Source organism: Xyrauchen texanus, chromosome 11 (genome assembly GCF_025860055.1).
Source record: "Xyrauchen texanus isolate HMW12.3.18 chromosome 11, RBS_HiC_50CHRs, whole genome shotgun sequence".
Classification (NCBI taxonomy): domain Eukaryota; kingdom Metazoa; phylum Chordata; class Actinopteri; order Cypriniformes; family Catostomidae; genus Xyrauchen; species Xyrauchen texanus.
In genome coordinates this window covers 8,041,561-8,064,193 of record NC_068286.1, presented here as the reverse complement: position 1 = coordinate 8,064,193, position 22,633 = coordinate 8,041,561, and the positions used below count along the sequence as shown (strand labels likewise).

At 38.0% G+C, this 22,633-nt stretch overlaps 1 protein-coding gene across 3 annotated transcripts in view; it reads left to right on the top strand.

Moving 5' to 3' along the window:
* Positions 1-17,553, top strand: part of LOC127651618 (lymphoid enhancer-binding factor 1-like) — a 44,754-nt gene extending 27,201 nt beyond the window's left edge. The window contains exons 5-11 of one of the 3 annotated variants that reach the window (XM_052137542.1): positions 2,211-2,301; positions 4,098-4,217; positions 5,169-5,331; positions 5,931-6,038; positions 7,870-7,918; positions 8,671-8,711; positions 16,894-17,553. In XM_052137542.1, coding sequence (XP_051993502.1) covers positions 2,211-2,301; positions 4,098-4,217; positions 5,169-5,331; positions 5,931-6,038; positions 7,870-7,918; positions 8,671-8,705 — 566 coding nt within the window. In that variant the 3' untranslated portion in view covers positions 8,706-8,711; positions 16,894-17,553. Of the gene's footprint in view, positions 1-2,207; positions 2,302-4,097; positions 4,218-5,168; positions 5,332-5,930; positions 6,039-7,869; positions 7,919-8,670; positions 8,712-16,893 lie in introns of all 3 variants that reach the window. The other 2 variants (XM_052137541.1, XM_052137543.1) reach the window with 2 other exon arrangements.
* Positions 17,554-22,633: the final 5,080 nt, after the last annotated feature.

Sequence of the window (22,633 nt, the reverse complement as noted above, 5' to 3'; positions counted from 1 at the left end):
TACTGGTTAATGGGGCATCTCCTGGTAGGCAAAAGAGCAGAGAGTTATTTGGCAGGCGCTGTTGCACGCAAGCCAAACTCCATATGTGCTCTTTCTGGCTATTGCTCACCTCTGTGGCAACCATAGAGAGAGAGAGAGAGAGAGAGAGAGAGAGAGAGAGAAACCGAGAGAGGGCAGACAGGATGTTGATTTGGGGAGGTCTGGAGAGTTAAAAATAGCCTGAGTAAGGCTGCACGCTACAAGCAGATTGGCCCCTGATTCAAAACTCTGCCACCATCCATTGTTTTGATACACAAATACCCTCTCGCTAATTCATCAGAAAAAATGCTCTAGGAGTGGAATAGAAAAATCATACATTTGTAATGAGAAAGTCTTACATTTGAGAGATGTCTGGATTTATAGGTCTTTCTCAAGTGTTCAGATCTCAGAATACGGAATTTAGGTCAATGTGCAGTTTTCCTTGTTTCAGTCCCCTTGATTAGTTTTGAATTGGGCTTATGAAATCTAAATGGACAAATGTATGTTTTTAGTACACATGTAGTCTAATTGTCTATGATCCATCAGTGCATGTTATTCCAAAGAGGAAATATTTGTCTTCTTAATTCTTAAAAAAAAATTATTATAACTTGTTCAGGCTTCTATAATGACTTTCCTTTTCTGCTGACATATACTACACTCAAATAAATATTTTATCCAATTTTTATGATTTATGCATTTCTATTTCATAATAAAATCCCATGAAATTGAGTTGTGTAATGTTTAAAAATATGAAATTAATAAAACATAAAATATTTATTGATTTATTTATTTTTATTAAAGTTTTCTCAGTTAAATTTGTTTACATTTTTATATGAAATTGAAATTAGTAAATCTTACAATTATTATTATTATTATTATTATTTTTTTTATTTGTTTAGGCCACTTGGCCTTATATTTAACCAAGGGCCACATAGCTATTTATGCATTGTTTTAGGCTACTGTCGGAGGTAATGAAGCTAGCCTAAAATGTTTAAATAGTAAAAAAAATAGTAATAATGGCAAGTATCAATATATTTAAAAAGAAGGGTTACCACTGGAATACATTGAGATAATCTCGAGGGTTAACTCAACCCTTGATCCTTCATGGCCAAGTCAAAAGTCCTTCTCAAAAGTGCCGTGTTTCAGTTGAGGAGTGGTTCTACACAATCAATTGCAAATGCCCATTCAAGTCTGGCTCTACTCTGGTATGGAATGCCATTTTACTGATTTATACAATTCCTGATGTATAAAATCAAATTCTACCCTAATATTTTTTTTCTCGTTGCATATTCAGTTCACCAAATATGCCTCATTATGGATTTAAAAAGGGTTGCAAATGCAGTTTCATACTAACTACAATGTTTTATATGGAAGTTGGTGAGCCAATAGGGTTAAAAATAAAATGTAATCCTCAGGTGTGTTTTAGGAAACTGACAGTAATACACAACAGCACAATGAGTGTTGTGGTTTAAATGCCGGTTTTCATTTAGCTGATGTCTTTCTCTTATTGTTGTTGCCTAAGGACTGGTATAAAATATAGGTAAACGTAAGGTGACAAAATATTGGTTACATTTTGACAATCGTTCATGGAAAAATGCATATTATTTGACCAATATGTCTAAGGCCTACTGTATATATACATGTCAGTATTTAAGCTTTGCTCTGTGGTGAGTAACACTTTCTGAGCTCTGTGTGATTAGAGATGAAACATTTGTCTAAATATGAAATGTGGAGTTGTTTCCAAATTTGATGCACTCGCTATAGATATACAGTATATCTCCAGGGCTTTGTTGTGGACCAAGGATGCTCCTTTGACAGTTTAATTCATCCCCCAGGGCATTAGTTCCCCTTTTCCTTTTTGATTTAACTCTGAAAACACAAACACAATCTTGACCTTGGTCCGTGCATGTGTGTGCTTACATTGGTGTGCTTTTAGCAGTGTGGTTGATAAGATTAATACAGCAGGCCAGCTGACATCAACCAGCACCATAAATCATATCAACAGGGCTTATTAGAACCGTGTGAAAGCTTCCCTAATTATCCCATGATCCGCTTATGAACCTTACTGGACTGTAGGCCCCAACTGTGCAGCATGCATTGATGCCATAATGCTGTTCTCCAGATGTGTCTATATCACAAATACACATGGCAATCTTATTTTCTCATCTTCTTCTTCTTGGATACTGAAGCAGGTATGCCCAGGCATCATCCAGGACCTGACATTCCCAATTTCTACCCCCTCTCTCCGGGAGGAGTTGGACAGATGACCCCCCCTTTGGGATGGTGAGTACCCCACACATAAGTACATTGTTATATTTAAGGAATAGTTCAACCAAAATTTTTAATTGTAACATTTTTCATTCACATTCATTGTCAACAATATTAAAACAAATGGTTTAGACCATTCTTTTAAAAATCCAGGTCCTGGAGTATCCACAACATCGGGCATTTCGGATGTTTGTCTAATTGAGCACGTCTTACTCAACTCACCAGCCTTTTAGTAAAGGCTCCATTACTTGAATTTTGGAATATGAAAGACATTCAAACTATGGCTGTGTTGGGGGTACTTAAGGACCAGCGTTGGGACAACCTAGTTTAGACATCCACAAGGTGCTTGCTGTGTGTCTTTGTTGTTCTGAACTAGAGCATTTTTGTTTTGTTAGGAATGCACCAATAGGAAATTTTAGGCCGATATTGATATTTTGCCTTGTCATCAGATCATGGTTTTACTTTGGTATTGTGCTGTAAAGAGTTACAAAAGCTTTATTTACTAGTCTAACAAATGTAACAGAGTTTTTAAAAAGTGTGTTACTAGTTAATTATAAAGAAACCATTGGTTTTTCACGTGGGTGTTTTCATGCTTATTGCCGATATGCTGATACTTTGGTCAATAATTGGCCGATATATATTGGCAGTCAATACATTGGTGCATCCCTAGTTTTTACATGAAGTGGCGTTCACACAATTCAATTGTTGGAGGTTGCCGAGTCAACCATTTATCAGGGCGCGGATCAGGTCAGCTTCACTGTCTACACTTCTATTGGTGGTTTCCATATCGCCAACACTGATTGAAAAATAATTACTTCCGTTTGCTCTAAACGGGCCTCCAGTACAGACACAATAAAGCTATTGTTGCTAAATTGACCATAGTCAGGACAGATGGCAATTTTAATTAGATGTGAACGAATACATGGCTAGATATACAGTTTGTTTAAAGGTATATTCCGGGTTCAATACAAGTTGATCAACATTATGGCAGAAATTATTTTGATTGAGCTTAACACAAAAAGTTGTCCCACCTTGAGGAGTTTTTGTGTTACATTTTTGCTTTTTCTAAAGAAAAGGAGGGATGAGTCAAAATTATTTTTGTGGTCACAAATGCTGTCGACTGAGCTTAACTTGACTTGAACCCGGAATCTCCCTTTATTGAGCACCATTCATAAAACAAGAGTAGGCAAATTTGTTATATGGTTCGTAAGACATTTTGTATGTAAATTGTCTCATGATTGTGACAATTTACACATTCATTATGCTCATTTTTCTTGATTGAGGCCCAGTGTGTTGTCCTGTGTTTACCTGGGTGACGATTGTTGGGGAAATTGTGATCCGCCTTTCCAAACACATTTCATTAAAAAATGTCAAACAAAAAACAAACAGTATTCTATGGACCCTAAGAGAGTACAACATATTGGAAAACCATATTGCACTTCGACAAATTAAATATCATGTCTATCCTGTCTGATGTCTGGTTTTTGAGCAATTGGAGAGGTAATCTTCAAGTACAGCCTATGTTGATCTCTCCAGGCCATTCAATTTCCTAATCAGTTTAAACAAGTCATTGCCAGATAATAATGGCAACAGCATGACCTTTCACTGTTCTGTCTATAATCGCACATTTACTTGCCCAAATGTACACTTAGCCTGTTAAAGCTGCTTTATGGGGCGTCGATTGATAATGGTGTTTTGGCATTTTTTGAGGCCATGAATCATCTTCAAATGGTTGAGATGAGCTATTTATGTAGTTGGACCATGAATCATGCACTTGCATTTACACGCACCCATTATTTTTCACTTTTCAGGTTCTCCCATCACATGGTTCCAGGCCCTCCTGGACCCCACGCCACAGGAATCCCTCATCCAGCTATCGTAAATCCGCAGGTTAAGCACGAGCCGCATCATGATACAGACCTGATGCACATGTAAGTGTTTGCTCCAATCAGCTTCAAGCTTTCCATGATTTAGAAATTGTAAATTAGAGTTGCGAATCCATTGATTTCAGTAGATTGTAGATTGATTTCGGTTTTGTGTCGGAATGGCATTGAGGAAAAATTAAGGGTTTGCGAATGTGATGTCCGGTCATGCAGCCAAAAGTTGTGAACATTTGAACTTTTGACACAATGTAGACATCTTTTGTTCAATGAGAATTTCAGATGGGTGGGTCTAGTTATGCTTTCGAAAATCCAATCCACCCTATTCCCAATTGATTTCAAGCTGACATAGCTCTACACCCTCAAAATGGACCTTAAGCATTCTTGACCATCAATCGCTTCTTCTGAGCTTTTCCTATTGTGTAGGAACTCTTAAGAATGATGCTTAGCATGCAACAAATCATGTTTCCTAAATCTGTATTTTTGTTGTCAAGCAAGGCATAGCAAGACCCAACCTAACAAAAATGTTTGTAGTATTTTATCCTTTATTAGTCATGATGTTATAGATTAACCAGACAGAGCTCTGTTGAACTGTTTAGGGGTTATTCACTGTGGTCGGCCTGACATAGCAGGTCCAGGTCGCTGATGGGAGTGAAATATTGTGTGACTCAGAGTCATAGAGTTGGCGTCATAGTCAGAACGAACAAGGTTTGGTTGCCATTAGTCTTGAAGTAATCTTTTTGCATGAATGCTCCCAACTGAACTTAATTAAAAGCCGATGCTAGCTATTCGGCTCTGGCTCCCAGATCATTCTGTCATGCTGCTTTCTGATTGGTGGATGAATCAGATATTCGTCACTCTCACACTCCATGGTGTCGCTGTGGCAACAGCCTCCCCTTTATTTTTTAAAAATAACAGTCAACTTGTTTTTTTAGAAAACTATTCCTATAATAGCCCCCTCTTCGCATTTTCTTTCAACTCTTTCTTCTACCGTTTCTCCAGGAAACCTCAACACGAGCAGAGAAAGGAGCAGGAGCCCAAAAGACCTCACATCAAGAAACCTTTAAATGCTTTTATGCTATATATGAAAGAGATGCGCGCCAACGTGGTGGCGGAATGCACGCTGAAGGAGAGCGCTGCAATCAATCAGATCCTCGGCCGGAGGGTACGTATCTGATTTGCCCTCAAGACTTGGGGCCTCTTGCACCATGGAACCTCTCTCACAATGGGGAACTTTGGTAGTTAGCACTTCTGTCCAACTCAATTTAACAAATATGCGAGCACATGCGCTGATGATTCCAAATTCTGTCACTTCAGGCACGTATCGAGTTTAACAGATCAAGTTTCTTCGTTTTGGAATTGGAAAAAGAGAAACACTTAAACATGTTTAATGCTTTAACCAAAGCCTCGCGGTTTGAGGTGGCTAGCCACAGCAAAGAACCGTTTCACAGCAGTGTGGGGTAATTGCACCTTGAAATAGTTTGAAGTAAAGCACCGCTAAATTGGAACCAGTGTTTTGATATGAAATCAAAGTTCCGTGTTTTTTATGCCTTCCCTCATTGCTGCATATGATAATCTCTTCATCATGTTCCCTTCCACCCCAGACATACACACACACACACACACACACACACACACAATATCTGAAAGTTAACAAGGATTTTTTTGCAAAACACCAGCACATGTCTCTTTAGAAGGAACTTGAAAGTGCATGTCAGTAATTTACTACTTTTATCCCCTTCTAATCTCCTCTGCACTGAACAGTGGCATGCTTTATCTCGGGAAGAGCAAGCTAAGTATTACGAATTAGCCCGTAAGGAACGGCAGCTCCACATGCAGCTCTACCCAGGATGGTCTGCCAGAGACAATTATGTAAGTGTCTACACTAACTGCCTGAAATGAAAGTTGTGTCATATGTTGTGACTTTACTTTGATTGCATGTTTGCAGTGTCACCCTCTTCAACGGTGAATATATATGCATACATACAATTTTATGCTATCTATCTTTAATATTTGTACATATGTTTATCTTAAGTAACATTGTTGTACAATCAGGTGGAAAAATTGAGATTCTTCTGCTTTAGTCTAAATGCCTGTTTACGACAAATCCAATGCAACTAAACTTTATGAAAGTACGAAATGTAAAACATTTTTGCACCAAAACTATTTGCTTATTTGATGTCAAATTTGCATCATTGTCTAAAGCAAACGTTCTGATACCTGAATGAACTGTTCAGCATCCAAACAATTAAATTTTTTTAAGAATGTTTTCATGATGATTTTTAGAACGAATTTATACGAACTGGTTTTACGGACAATAAATGTACACAAATTCATTCAGCATGTTTTATTAATGTGATGTTTCTAGTTTTGAAAATTTAGACTTGTATTTGGGTAGCCATTCAATGGAAATACAACCATAGGAGTGTTTCCATGAGGAATTGCCCTTGCTCCTAAATGTATACTTAATTTGCTTTCTTTTTGTTTATTTGCCTACCTACTGTTATGGAGGCCTCTGTTTGTATTGTGGAGCCAAAACAACTGTTACATCTTACAGTACACCTTTGTTGGAAAAACTACTGATATTCCAGATCAGGCTGGATGCTAACCATTTACTCAATATCGCAGACACCGGGACAGTTAGCATTAGAGTTCACATTTAAAAAAACGTGTTGTGATGACAACTTTGAATGCCTAGGCTTTAAACGGCATAAATCTCACTGAATATAAAGTGCCAAGATGTTATGCTAAAACTAAAACCTGGCTTCCGCACTAATCACCAAATGAAATGGAATCAGGACTAAATAGAAACACTTCAAAGACAGATGAACTTTCATCTCTACCATAAATATATATTAGTAGTAGGAACACACTTAAATAGTGCTAAGGATTTCGAGCGTATCCCTGCTCTGTCATAGATGTTAGCACTGCGCTGGGCTTCTTGGTTCTGTCAGCCAGGGCTAGAATACACAGATTAGCGACTGAATAAGTGGATTATCAGACTTTACAGCAGGCAACCAAGCGTAACTCATATTGAACTGTGAAATGACAGTGCAGCGCTATCTATACCTATAGTTATCCTGCCAGGGTATTTTGGGTAAGCTACAAATCCTGAAGCAGTCCAGACTTCTCACTCTAGAGGAGTGTTTGTCATGTAAATTGGAGCAGGGGCAGATGTTTTATTCTCGTTTATCTTTGTGATTGGTGATGAGGTGGAGCTTTCCTTGGGAAGAAGTAGGAAAGATTATTGGATCTGGATCCATAGTGTTTTATTTTATTTTCTAATTTGTGATTAGGCCAAGCCTATCCTTTGTGGGTTTTTTTTTGGTTTGGTTTTGGCTTTGTGTTGGGTTTGTTTTTTTTGTTTTTGTTTAGTTTTACTTTGCTTTTTTTGTTTTGGTTTGGTTTAGTTTGCTTTGTGTTTTGTTTTTTCATTTTTTCGTTTTTGGTTCGGTTCAGATCTGTTTTGTTGTGTTTGGTTTGGTTTACTTTTTTGTTTTGGTTTGCTTTTTGTTTTGTTTACTTTGTTTTTTTGTTTTCTTTTGTTTGCTTTTTGCTTTCTTTTGTTGATGGGCCAAACTACAGCTAATATTACCGATGGGTGTTTTATGACTTCAGCTGTCAAATTGAGGAAATCTAAGAGTGCTCTTGTGGCTGTGAATGCTGGGCCAGCACTTTAAATATTCCTTTGGATTTTTTATAGGGGAAGAAGAAGAAGCGGAAGAGGGAAAAGATCCAGGAACCTGCCCCAGGTAAGACCCAGTAACCTTTTCTCCATCTCTGTTTTTCCTCAGTCCTGCTGTATTTTGTCCCGTTTCATTATTGAGTGCACTAACTCTGCTTTATATAGCCTAATTTGCAAATATAGGGGTTATGGGTTCATTATGGCATATCGCAGCCTCTTCACACACTCGCTTGTGTACACAAACACTTGCACACAGACAGCTAAAATACATTGTTTTTAGTCTTAATCATAAAAGGATGTTATTAAGGACAATAATAAGCACTAAATCACTTGCTTAAAACATTTACATAATTTATGGCCTTGTCATTCCTCTGAAAATCCAGAGTAGGTTGATTTATGATTCTGTATACTCTTTAAATTGTAGCCAAATTACGAATAACACATCCCACCCCTTCATCTTTCCATCTTGTTCTTCTCACAATTCAGTCTTTAGGATTAGTCTGTTCTTTTTTAAGAATTTGTGTTACTTCAAGTTTTTTTTAACTGTTTCCTGACCCTGTTTGTCTAACCCTTTTACAGAAAAACTCTGCCCACTGTAAACTCATTAGCAACATGTGCTTATTTATCACCCAACATTTAACGATTCAGTGTGTATGTGGCTCTAAGCCTGGAGAATAACAATTTAGTGTGTTAACTAATTGATAATGCTCACATGTTCAATAGACTAGCTAATTAAACATTGACATTAAAGACCAGAGATGAACATATGTGTTACTTGGAGGCACTTACTGGAAATGTAAAAGCTATGATTTCCTACAGGTACAGGCCAGAGGATGAAAACGGCGTACATCTGAACAATGGTAAGAGCCTCTTCCATACCTCTGGTCTTCATAATGTCGTAAACATTCTATCTAATAATGTGGTTCTTGGCAATTGGAAAAACATGAGACTAATCCTAAAGGCCTACCTAAAGTTCACCAATCAACAATTCACTAGCATTTTGAAAGCTTATGTTTACATTTTGTGTGCTAATGTATGGAATTTCTTCTTCAAACTCTTCTTTGAACAACATGAAAATATTTTTGAAATATTTTTCCCTGTAGACTGATGTGTGGCTTGTGGCGTTGGATGGTGTTGTATCATTTTCATGAAACCAATGCTGTTAGCAAGAGCCGTTTGCAAGCAAACTGTTTGTTTGATGGATCACAGAACAGAATAATCCTGAAAAAGTCAGCTCGGAACATCAAGTCCACACTATAAGGTTTCTTCCCCATTAATTACTTCCATTTTTTAAATTTGGCATACACTGTCAACACACAATCCTGATTCATGACCAAGTTGGACTGGCTTTTTTCACAAACATTTGGAAACTGGGATGGTATTAAAAAGTCAACCCAGATGCAAGCTAACTCTTTAGCATTCACCCATTTGGCCCCATGTGTGTTATGCAGTCAACCCTATGAATGAAGAATCCCCATGCTAGCACACTTGGCCTGAACAGATCTTTTTAATTTTGTGAATAAACTAGCAACTGTATGGCCTAAAAGAATTTTAAAAATCTAAAAATCTTAATTTGTGCTCTGCAGAAGAAATAAAGTTGGGTGAACTGTCCCTTTAAGTCCCCCCACATGCCTTTTTTGCCATGAAAGTGGCACATATGTGACAAATCTGGCCATGGGATGCGGTGAAACCAACCAGACAAAGGTTTTACGGTTGATCAATTCATCACCCTGTGGCTCGCGAACACAAACTAGACTGTTTTGCACTCTCTTCTTTTTATTTCTTTTTCGTAGGCTACCATAGCTTTGAAACCATGGCAAAATGCGTTCTATCGTAGATCCAATAATTAGTTGTGCTGAGCAAACTTGAGTGTAGTGTCATAAAAGCGCTATATAAATGTAATGTTCATTAATTTATTCATATTAGCATAAGCTTTGAAGACATTGTACTGGTTTTGTAATGGAACAATTGAGTATTTCTAAGGCAAAAAACAACTCAAGCCTCAAAATCTTTATTTCATTTGATGTATACCCCAGGTAAGGTTAGGTCTTTTTTCCCTACTTATTTATGTATTTATTTTTTAATCCGCTTTATGACACAGTCCTTTGCTCTGACTTAAAATTAAATTGATATTGGATTGATATTAGTTTAGGAGAATTTTCTATCTTTTTCCCTAACCCTTCCCTCCCGACCTCCTGTGCTTTACCATCACTTTAACGTCCTTTCCTTGTCCTCATCTGTCTGTTTCTCAGATGTAGCTGTGAGATGAACCCTTGTGATTTACAGGCTTTGAGATCGTTATCTGAGCTAGGGCCTACATGCCCTCTGGGCCGTTACTTTTTGTCACTGTGCATTTCTTTGCAGGCAGCGGTGAAAGCCATGTAACAATGGTGGTCTTTTAACATAGCTGGCTCTGAAGATGTAGTCTTAGTCACTCAGAAAAGCCAAGGTTGTGAGTCACCATAGTTTGACACATTTGAACATGTCTCTTTGTTGTTGCCACCTGGACGTTGACTCCTTACGCTGACAGTTCAAATGGCATATGCAGCGGTTCACTTTTGATTTTTACAGTGATGCTATTCTTTGTCTAGGTTTGATGTTGTTGGCAGGACTTTGTACAAGGTTTGCCATATAAATGGGAGACTGAATGTTTCAAAGATTTCAGTGTTCCAGAGGTTCACAATGGTGGGGCAGTGTGGGAAACTGGTGGAGGTATGGGCTGCTCTGGAGTTCATGGCTTGCCTTGTGATGTGAAAGCAAGTGCTGTTGGACAGCTGTGCCCAAGTCAGGCTGTCTTTACCCAGCTCCATGCCTGTGATGTTTGAGGTCAGAAGTCTGATGTCAGCCTTTGATGAAAGATTGAGAGAGAGAGAGAGAGAGAGAGAGAGGGAGAGCAGGATAGGGCAAAACCAAAAGTCCATTGTATGCCAATGAGAGTGCCTTCTTTCTGTTCTTGATATTCTACGCTCTGCCTCAACACTGTGAAAGCGGTAAACTTTTTCATTTTTGTTATTGTAAGTTTAAAATGTACAAATTCTCTTAATTTGGAGTAGTATTTTCAGTGCTTCAACAACTGGATTTTGGTAAAGATGATCACAATTTAAAGCTGATTAAAGGCCTTGTGTGTGCATGTGTACATTTTATTTTTAATGTGGCCCGTATGAACATTCAGTCAATATAATTATTTTATGGCATCCACTACAGGAAAACTGTTAGTTAGATCAGTTGGAAAAGACAGTAACCTGAGTCAGAACAGTATGACAGTTTGTATCAAGTTTGGTGGATGTAGCCTAAAAGCTTTAGGTAGGTTAAAGTCAGATATTTTGGTCAAGGTTTAGGTATTATGAAGAAACCCTAAACCAAGTCTGTACAATAGCAGAATGTTGGCTTTGTCAAGTCAACATTCAAAACAGACTGTTCAGCATTTTTTATTCAGAAATCATTCACTTTATTTTATTAATCATTTAAATGGATTCAAACCCCAGAAACACATTTGTGTAAACAATCAACATGTAAAGCAATCTGCCTTTCGCAATATGAGCCCTTGCGTTGGCCGAGGACAAAGTTTGGATCAGATCCAAGCATGACAATGGTTTGTAAGTTGTTCCGCGTTAGAAGAATCTCATTGGTCACTGCCAAGACCAGGAGAGTCCTCCCCATCAACGCTCATCGATAATATCAAACAAGTGAGATTAGCAGAGCCAAAAACTTGGTTGAATTGGCAGGGCTGTTAACTCTTTCCCCGCCAAACACAGAATTTTCCGTGTTTTATGAAAAAACGCTTCCCCGCCAAACACGGAATTTTCCGGGTTTCCGTGTTTTAGGTGTTATACGGTAAAGAAGACCCCTGCGCATGTTTTGAAAGAGTACGCAACTCTTTGATCAAAGAAACAGACTGCGATCGTCTCAAACATGAAGAAGTGGAGTATTGAGAAGCTCAAAATATCAGACATAAACATGCCTTTTTCTCAGCTTTTTGTCTGAAATGTTGTTTTTTGACAAAACCTACCTCTGTTCAAGTCGCAATACAAAAAGAACAAATGAAGATAAAATAAAACCGTTTTTTTTGCCTAAAAGCAGAGGCCCAGATCTTTATTTTGATATATAGCATCTTCATATATTCATGGAAGAAAATATTCTGCGGGCCATTAAAATTTAGCGAAAATCGTCAAAAACCCTGGTGGTGGCTGGCAACTTTTTTTTAAAAACGCTGGCGGGGAAAGAGTTAATCCCCACTTTCACAGACTCCATGTGATTTTCGAATGACTGTATAAATGAAGCTTACAGCTTAAAACCGACTTGTGGGATGCCACCTTTTTTCTTCTTTGGACTGGAAAGACCTGGACCTGTATTATGGCTGTGAAAAACCAGGGGTCAGGAATTGGCTGGTAAGCGGATCCCCATTAGCCCCTGCTGGTAGATGCTGGAACTACACCCTACACCCTATCTGTTGCCATTGACAAGTGATCGGTCATATGATAGATATATAATCTGGAAGCCTCCAGATTGTGCACTTCTGTTGAACCCTGCGCTAGCTGAGCAAATGACATCGAAATGAATGGGAATGCTAATGGATAGCTCTGTTCAAAAATTGTATAGCCCATTGGGGAAAACACTGTGCCCTAAGAGAGAAGTTTTAATGTCCGTTACTTAAGCCGCTTAGTAATACTGAGGACAGAGTAAACCAAAAGCTGAGAGACTCCAAAGTGCTATAAAGAGGCCTGCTCATCCAGAGTCCAGTTTTGCTGGTATAGGTGCGATGATCAGAGCTTGTATAACTTTTGAAGTCATTCTGTTTAAAGGCTATTCAAGTGCTTTCATGACTTGAAATAGTTACAATCACCCCCTACTATTTCTAATTTGTATTATGTTTGGATGGTGTTGAGTCACATGTGGCCAGATGTAAGCCATAACTTAGCATGCTAAGCAGCACATGGATCAGTAAAGTTATGTGGTGTCTATTACATTTCCTCCTGGCTCTCTCCTTTTCTCTCTTACTTTTTCACGCCCCAACCGTCGTCTGCATTTTGCTGGAGTTCCTCTCCTAGGGAGTAAATCTGGCTCCCATTGTGAAAGCAGGCAGAACCCCCACTTCTCCCTCCTCCTTTCCTCCGTCCCTCCCTCCTGCTGCTGACTGTGAGTGGTGTCAAGCCCTTTGAAGCAGCCGGGCAATGGAGGGGAGCAGTCATTGTGCTGTCTTTGATAGTGCCGCTTTGGCTTGCAGCTTAGGCTTTGTAGGAGCACGTTGTTCCTGGGCTCGGGCTGAGCCTGGGATCCCGGCCACCACTCCTCAGATGTGGGTAGACCCCACTCACTGCCACCTCTGGAATATCCACCCTTTGCTTCCTGGTAATTTTTGTTGTATTGAGCATTCTCCTACTTTGTTGAGAGCACTTTTTAGGTCAACTTTCTTGCTCCCTTAACCTATTTAGAAAGTGGAAGGGAAATCGCAGGAGAAAGCCCCCCTTCCTTCTCTCTCCTCAGCCACAGTTGGTTTCCATGTAGTTATAAAGACGTAATTGTGTAGGAGTTTTTTCCTCTTTAAAGTTACTGTCTCAGGGCCAAAGGAACTGCTGACAGAACGAAGCGGTTTGTTTAAAACCAAACTTTCTTCCAGGTGCTGTTTTTATTACTCCCGTTTTATTTTCTTCTTCCTCCTGGCAGATTGTCAGTTATAGTGCCTGTTGAATTTTTATAAACTCACAGCTTTGAAGGACATTGCCAAACCAGACTCGAAGCCAAGTGCTACAACATAAGGTCACTGGTCCAAAGTCAGTCTGGAGTGAAAGTGGACCTTTTCAGCTGACTAGACTTAACACAACCAAGATTTGGGCTCTTCTTCCAAACACTCATTTGCTGCCAGTGTTTTATCGTAATGTCATGGAAGCTTTTGACTGTTCTCTCTGTTTCCAGTTGCTCTCATGTACAGCTAAGTGTCCATAGAAACAGTTTCTTTATACACAGAAATTACGCTTTTCAGGTACCCTGTTATTTTTGGGGGTGAAACATCAACCATTTCTTTTTCCAAAACACAATTGCTACTTTGGCTTGTCATTCTTACAAGGCCACATGATTCTGTTTCTGATTCTTTGCATACTTTTATATTAACATACTTACCATTTACTCGTATAAACTCATATGAATAAAGTAATTACACTGATTTAACAGAAAAACAGTTCTATGTTCCTTTTGAGTCAGATTTGACCAAAGGTAACGAGCTGCGGTGCAGTGAGTGAGTCAGATTAGAAAGATTTATACAGAGTTACATTTTCACTATGAGACAAGGTTGGCTATCAAAGTTAACTATAGCGTTTCAAACCCAAAAATTCCCAACTGTAACTCCCTCTGGTGAATGTTTTGTTCTGTATATAATTTGTTTTTCATACTCTATGAGCAGTTTATGTCACTTACACTGGTTTGGGGTAAAGTGAAGGTTAGACAGGGGGAAGGAAGTGTTGTTGGTTCCAGCTGCAGCCTTTTTGATTGGCCAATTGAGAGACAGAGGGCCATGCCTGTTATTTTAACCTCCGACACATCAAAGGCAGCCTTGCTACTGCGTGAGAAAGCCCGCGAGAAGGACTGAAAGTGGCTGGTCCTCAAATACAAACGAGTGCTTCATTTCCTGCGAATCAAGCCTCGGCATTCCATAGCACAAATGGGAATTTGTTTTTCAATACCTGCGTTTGTATCGAAGTGGACCGTAAAGCATAGTCCAACAGCTTAACCTAACCTCTACAACCACCCCCCCCTGTCCTCCTCCTCCCTGTCAGAGAAAGGCAGAAAAGCATGCCAGCCTTTTTCATCTGTGGCAGGGAAGGGGAAACGCTCTCCAGGAAGGGTGCGCAGGGCAGAGGGAGGCTTTGAGATCATAGGATGAAAAGAGTTGTCACAGGAGATAAATAAAAGCTTTGGGGCCCTCTGGCCATCACCACCCCCACTGCCTCGCCGCTCTCACTTTATCCTGTGCCGCTCTTTCTCTCATCTCGTTAAGACCCCAGGTCAGCTCTCACTGGAAGAGTAGTTGCCTTTCATCCACATGTCATTAAGGCGTCCACACAGGTGGAGTGGTGTGTGCATCTATGAGTGTATTTATGTGTGAAAGCAGTCCAGGGTGCAGTTAGGGAGCTCAACTCGCAGAAAATTTTGAATTCGACCTCAGCACCAGGGAGGAGCCCACTACAAGTCTTTTAGTATTTTATCCATTTCTCTTTCTCTCTAGTGCTCCATCCATCAGAGGTTTGCTCCTGTATTTGTACTTTTCACTTTGATCAGGAATTCCATTTGATGCCCTTTGCTGAAATGGCCCCCATACAGCTTGTCGACCAAAATAGAGTCTGTTGCGTTTAATATTTCACATCTCGAAAGGGATTCGAATTGGACAAACATTTTGTGATGTGAACTTTGGGGTTCTTGATGAATGTTGGAAGGGGGAAATGTTCTCTTCCTTCAAATTGGCAAGCTTGGGAAGATTTTGGAGTCTTGCTGTTTTTTGCAGAAAGTTACAGTTTAGTAAAAATGCATATATCGGTCTATAAAAAAGATTGCAATGTGTTCCAATTGTTTTGCAAACTTTAGCATAGCTTACTCATATTATAGTCTGAGAAAGAAATGAGAACTCATTGGAATCATTTTGCATTATTAGTATTTGTTAACATCAGTATTCCACATTGGAGCACTGCAATGTATCTCTTGCCAGAGTTATATTGGCATACGGCTTTTTTATAAAGTCAAGATTTTAGGTTAAAATTGTATGTATTTAGTAGGCCTGTCTAATTAATTACATGGAATGCTGATTAATTAATCGAATTAATCGCAAATATAAATATTTATTGAGAAAGCCCCTCAAATAACAATAGTTCAATATTTACAATGATTAAATTATTGAACATATGCCAATCATTCGCCAGCAGTTCAAACAATCCTTTTTGCAATTCAATTTGTCAGGCTGTCAGAGATGTATTTATTATTAGGGCTTGTCTAAGGAGGCATCTATGTGCACATGTGTCGGACGGACACTTTTGGAGCACCTCACTTTTGTTGCGTTACGTTATAAACATACCATTTTAGGTCGCTGCGTCAAGTTAAATGTTGTTTGAAACGTAGTAAAACCCCTGCGTTTGGATTTGCATTCCATAAATCTGTGCTTGAACGCAAGAACGAGTCCTCCTCTTGTGCTGTCTGCTGTGGGCAAGTGTTCTCTGTGTAAGATGCGCTTTGCCTTGACAGCTGGAGTTTTGCTTACTGCCCCCTGGAGAAAAGAGTATTTTAAGCTTGAATTGCTCCGATTCTAGGGATATTCCCTATAACAGTCCTGATTAAATGTGTATATTTTTTTAAACGCATTATCTTTTAATATAATTAATCACATTGAATTAACGTGTTAAATTGACAGCCCTAGTATTTAGGTGCTTTAACTGGTAAACAAGGTTTCGCACCATTTTTAATCACCTTTTCTTATCTTTTAGATAATTTTAAATGGTCCTGTGGTGAGACAAATTCATTTTTAAAGGTTCCTCAATATGACGTAATGCACAATATGCATAATAATTATAAAATAATTAGCTAAATGTTGTCTAAAATCGTTTTAGATAGAGGATAGCATGTAACTTTGCAGAAATTGTATTTATATTTTGTGACTGGTCAACATTTAAACTTTTCCACCATTTGTTTTATCTTGTTTATTTTAAATAGTAATTTAATTTTCTGTGGTGTGACAAAGGAATTTTTAAAAGTCCCTCAATCAGTATGAGGTCATAAAACTGCAAACAATGCATAATAATTATAAATGAATTAGTTAAATGTTGTTTTAGATGGAGTATAGCATAACATGTCTATTTCCCAAAACGACCCCATAATATGAACTTAGAAGGTTCTCTTTAGGGTCACAGAGACTTTACTATTATTATGAATGATGATGAATTAAATTACTAAATATTTTATGTACTAATAATATAATATAAGATGGTGAATTTATCTAAAAATCACTGTTTTGTTACAGCTCGGTAACCTTAACAAGTCTCTTTCTCCTTTTGTGTTTTATAGGAGGAAAGCGATCCACTTTTTCCTCTTGCAAAGCAATGACAGCAGCTACAGGCCCCCTTTTAGAAATGGAAGCCTGCTAGATTCCTCAACCTTTCACCCCTCCATCAACTCTTGATCCCAGCGGAATTTCCAGAGGGTCCCGGTCCCTGATTCTGCTCCTCGGCCACAGGCGCTGCTGTAGAGACGTTGAACTGAGAACTGACAATCACCAACACAGACCCTCATGCAGACCCGTGAATAACTCGTTTGAACGTTCCTTTTCATTTCATGTCCTTAATTCACTCCCAAACGCCTTTGGAATTGCACTGATTCTGCTCTTCGACCGTTTGTAAAGCGCACATATGGCCACGTGTAAACAATCACACACATCCCTACACCTGTTCCTAAGTTATTCTAAGTTATTTGGCACATCTGTGTTTTTGTGTTCACTATGTCACTCCCTCACGTCCTTTCATGGCCCGGAAATGTAGCATCGCAGGGGCTTGATGAACCTCACGACACACTGTCGCAACATTTAGGGATCACACGTTGCCCTGGAAATGATCTCTGTAGGTTCCGTTTTGACACATTGGTGCAAAAAAGCATCAATGTTTTGATTAATCTTTTAAATCTTGGGTTCAAGTTTATTTTGAATGCTTTTTGAATTCTTTTTTAATTTCTTGGTGTATATTTTAAGTGATTTTTTTTATTATGTTATATATATATATATATATATATATATATATATATATATATATATATATATATAAAGGTATATGAAAATAAGCTTGAAGACTGGAAAGCCATTTTTCTTGCAGAAGCATCTTGCAGAAATAACATTGAAAGTCTTTGATAACTGTTTGTAACAAATATTGACTTCTCAGTCTTGCGCAGATGTAAAATAATGCTCAATGTGTACTTTTTAAAAGAGATGTCTGGATGTCACTTTTCTTGGTATTTTTGCAGGCAACATTAGGACAAAGGTGAAAGAGTTGGTACCCAGAGACCTCTATTTTATTGATCTAAATTGACAAATGAAGCAGATATATATCTATATATATTTACCCCAGCACTTGGCAGTCTTTCTTTTTCTTTCAGTGTACCCCTCTCTCTCTCTCACTCTCTCTCTCTCTATCTCTCTCTCTGGTAGGTAATAGAGTAGTTATTTAACATGTTTATTTCCACGGTTTATTCATTTTAATGCTCTCTTTTAGTATTTTCAAATCCTTTCTTTTTTTTTTTACATTGTCATATTTTGAACCGTTAACTTGGCCTAGCACTTTGCTTCCAAGTGGTCACATTCAGACTGTTTCAACATTTCTTTTTTTTATGAAAATAAATAGGCATCTTTGACTGAACTCTTTCTACAGTATGTTTCTTTTTTTGTATTGATACACTGAAATGTTTGTTGAGAATATCTGTTTAGGAGACAGAGCACATTTTCTAAATTCTATAACGAGCATCAGAATTTATGAATATTTCACAGACATCTCTAGGGAAGCTTTAAAAGGTGTCTTAAAATGACTAGCCAATAAAATGCAGTTAGCTTTGAGGATTAATTCTAGTGTGCATTTAAATCACTATTCGGCCTTAAGTGCATAATAATAAAAATGAAAAGATATATCTATATACAGTAGCTATATAATAATGCAATGACATACATTATTCTCTTAAAGCACAAACGGCAGATGCGCTATGACAGAACATGCATGTAGGAAGTTCTGCATGTTTTTTTTATTTTTAATGTTTAAATGTCACTTAATGCACTATAGGCCACCATCAGTTTTCCAGGAAGTTATCTCACATATGCAAACATTTCTGAATCCTTGACCGATCTTTAACAGTCAGGGAAATCTAAGCATTTCACTTTTTTCATGCAAACAAATTGCTCCCAATGCCTTGTCAGTTGAATTCCTTTAGTCAAATCCTAACCCAAGCTTATGTGAATAGCTTTTATCCTTTTCATTCTTACATTTTAACTTGACTTTTGGTAAATTGTGTCATTGCTCTGAACCTCTGTGTCATCTTCAAGTAGCAAACAGTCAAAGGTCACTTCGTGAGATGTGTTGCTCATACAAAGGGAAGCCTAGATGTTGAACCATTACAATTTGAACCAGTTTGCTTGACTACAAGTAAACAAAGAGATCTGTTCCAATAAATAACATCAATTGCCAATACAACCCCATGCTCTTTTCCATTGACAATGTTCTGATTTGTAATTATAATTGTAAGGGGGTTAAGATGGGCAAGGAGGAGGCGAGAACCGGCTTGTCAATATAAATAATAATTTAATGAAAACTTAAACCAAAACACACAATTATTAACACACACATGACGGACATGCCCGTAATTCTCTCTCTCTCGAACCGCCTTTATCCCTCGCGCGCCCCATCAGGCTGACTGGGGACCGGGCGTGCAACATTCCAGCCTGGCCCCACCCCCCTCCGATCCACAATAATATATACATATAATATATATATATATATAACGGTCAGCCACAACATTAATACCACCTGCCTAATATTGTGTAGGTCCCCCTCGTGCCGCCAAAACAGCACCAACAATTCTCAGCACAATTGTACAGAGTGGTTATCTGAGTTACTGTAGACTTTTTTTGTACAAACCAGTCTGGCCATTCTCTGTTGACCCTTCTGTGGTCGGAAGCGCCTTGTTGATGAGAGAGGTCAACAGAGAATGGCCAGACTGGTTTGAACTAACAAAGTCTACGGTAACTCAGATAACCGCTCTGTACAATTGTAGTGAGAATAATATCATCTCAGAATGCTATAGATGTTTTGGCGGCATGAGGGGGACCTACACAATATTAGTCAGGTGGTTTTAATGTTGTGGCCTATCGCTAAACCCATAAAGAGTCCAAATGGTGGATTTACAGTATTCTTTGTGTTTTGTTACTTTGGGCTGATTGAGTAACCATCCAGCCAATGGTGAGTTTCATGAGCTGAAACAACCCTTTCGTAATAGGCCGTCAGTCAGACAGTCTAATCAACGTGGTTCCATTTCATTTCTACAAAGTTGCTTTCAATGAAGCTCATTTATCCATGTTTTTAATCTGCATTGATGTTGATCTAAATGAATAATCTAGAGATGAGGAACACACAAATGAGAGTTATTTATTGGCATATTGTTCTTGATTGGCAGCATTATGTGAAATGCACTGCAGAAAAAACAAAGGACAATCCTTCTTTTAAGCACACATTATAAGTGGAGTTTATATCAGTGCATGAGTCTTCATTAAATTATGCTTTTTACATTGTTTGTGAGGTAATAGTTTAATCTGATGTTTTTTGCCACTTTAAGAAGATTACTAGATCTGTGTTAAATGTGTAAAGCTATTTTTAATATCGGCTCCTGTTTTTTACCTCTATGTTAATGTGCAGTCGACAAACTGTAAAAAAGAGAGATCTGCTGTGTTCTCAGAACTCTTCGGCATTTTACTGAAGTCAATAGATATGTTGACATGATCTTTTATACATGAAAACAAACAGATGTTATTGAAACTCATAATTATTATAAGATTATTATTGTTGTCTTTTGATAGTCATGCTTAGCTGCTCACAATCTGTAGGGAAATTATAGATTTGCTTTCTACTTATAATGCATGAAACCACTACTGAAATCTCTTTGTAGGTCTGTAGACATAAAAGTTGGACAAGAATAAACTTTTCTTTTGATTTGTTGATTCAAATGAACTAATTTCACACAACACAATAATTTGTCCCCACTATATGGCATCACCAGAAATGGTCACTGAACAAATAATTTTATGGATCTGAACTCATTTTGGTGAATGTAGTCAAAACACTCGAGCCACTAAGATATATTTAAATCCCACAATGCACAAGCACAAAAATACCCCCCCCCCCCCACCCCCCACATACACACACACACACTTACACACTTTTAAAATGACTGCTACGCACCGGATTATATGGCTCCATCTCCTGGTAGAAGATGAAGGAAAAAGCACAGATTATTGATTACGCCATCAAGATAGTATCACAATATCTGTGAACTTAAAAATTGAACCAGCTGGTTAAAAGTAATTTCAAACAGTGGTTAGAAAAGAGAAATTAGTTTGGAGAAAAAGTCTAAAATGATTTACTTTAATATGCGACTTAATTTGATACTTTATCTAAATGCAATATGAAATTCATACATTATAAAGTGTGTCTTCAGAGCAGGCTATCTGCCATGCGCTTTATTGTGACTATTCTGGACTGCACTAATTATTTGGAAAAATAACAGCGTAAGTTTTAAAAATTGGCTTCCAGTTATATGTTTATTATAAATGCATGTTTGTAATATTCCCATTGTTTAATTTGAGATTGCTGAATAATATTGACAGAATATTTCTAAAGCTCAACAACATCCTCAAAATCTAAAATGTCCCATAAGTGTTTTCCATCAAAGGATGCTTGCAACAATGGAAATTACATGCATATAGATGTGTGAACCATTTATATTAGATATTGCATACTTAGGTTTGGAAAACATTTTTGTGAATGCTTACAGGAATAGTTCAACCGAAAATGAAAAAGTTCTTTCATCAGTTACTCGCCATCCCAGATTGTTTTATCAGAACAAAAGTGAAGATTTTTAGAAGAATATCTCGGCTCTTTAGGTCCATAAAATGCAAGTGAAAGGTGCCCAGAACTTTGAAGCTCCAAAAAGCATAGAAAGGCATCATAAAAGTAATCCATATGACACCAGTTGTTTAATCCATATCCTCAGAAGCAATATGTTACATGTGGATGAAACAGATCAATATTTAAGTCCTTTTTACTATAAATCTCTACTTTCACTTCAACATTCTTTGTGCATATTGCCACCTACTGGTCTGGGCTGGTCAAAGGTGGATATTTATAGTAATAAAATGTCTATGTTTCTCACCCAAACCTATCATATTGCTTCAGCTAGTATACATTTAACCACTGGGTTGTATTAATTAATTTTATGCTGCCTTTATGTGCTTTTTGGAGCTTCAAAGTTTTGGTCACGCTTCACCTGCATTTTATGGACCTACAGAGCTGAGATATTCTTATAAAAATCTTCGTTTGTGTTCTGCAGCAGAAACAAAGTCAAACACATCTGGGATGGCATGAGGACGAGTAAATGATAAGAGAATTTTCAGAGCTTCAATGCATGTTCTCCATGCCAAAATGTAATGCAGATCCACAGCAAGGGCATCTTGGGACACTGAGCTTGTTATATACTTGTAGCACAAATATTTTTATGTAATATATATATATATGTATATACAGAGAGCTCATTGCAATCGGTTTGATTTAGAAAAATAGTCTGTAACGCCAGGCATTAAACACAGTGCAAGTTACAAAGAAAGACTAAACAAGACTCCTGATTCACTTGACGCTCTCGAAACACGCACGCTGAGGACATCTGCTGGTCACAGGCATGTAAATGCAACTCCAGTCAAAAGCGTACACTGACAATGCTTTGTAAATTATTTACTGCCATATGTTAGCCACATATTTTTCATTTTAATAACTGTGACTGTGTGTTTCGCTAAGAACATGAGTCGAGATGATCGCAAATCAGCAAATCTTGATTGAATATGTCAGGTTTGTTTGAACCAAGGGTGGTACTAGATGCTTCATTGGACTGGGATGAGGGGTCATAAGTTTCTGGCGGGGACACATGGAAAATCTAGCGGGGAAATGCCCCTAGCATCACACCCTGTTGCGAAACTTTTCGAAACGATGAAGCAAAGCCGCGTTAGCTA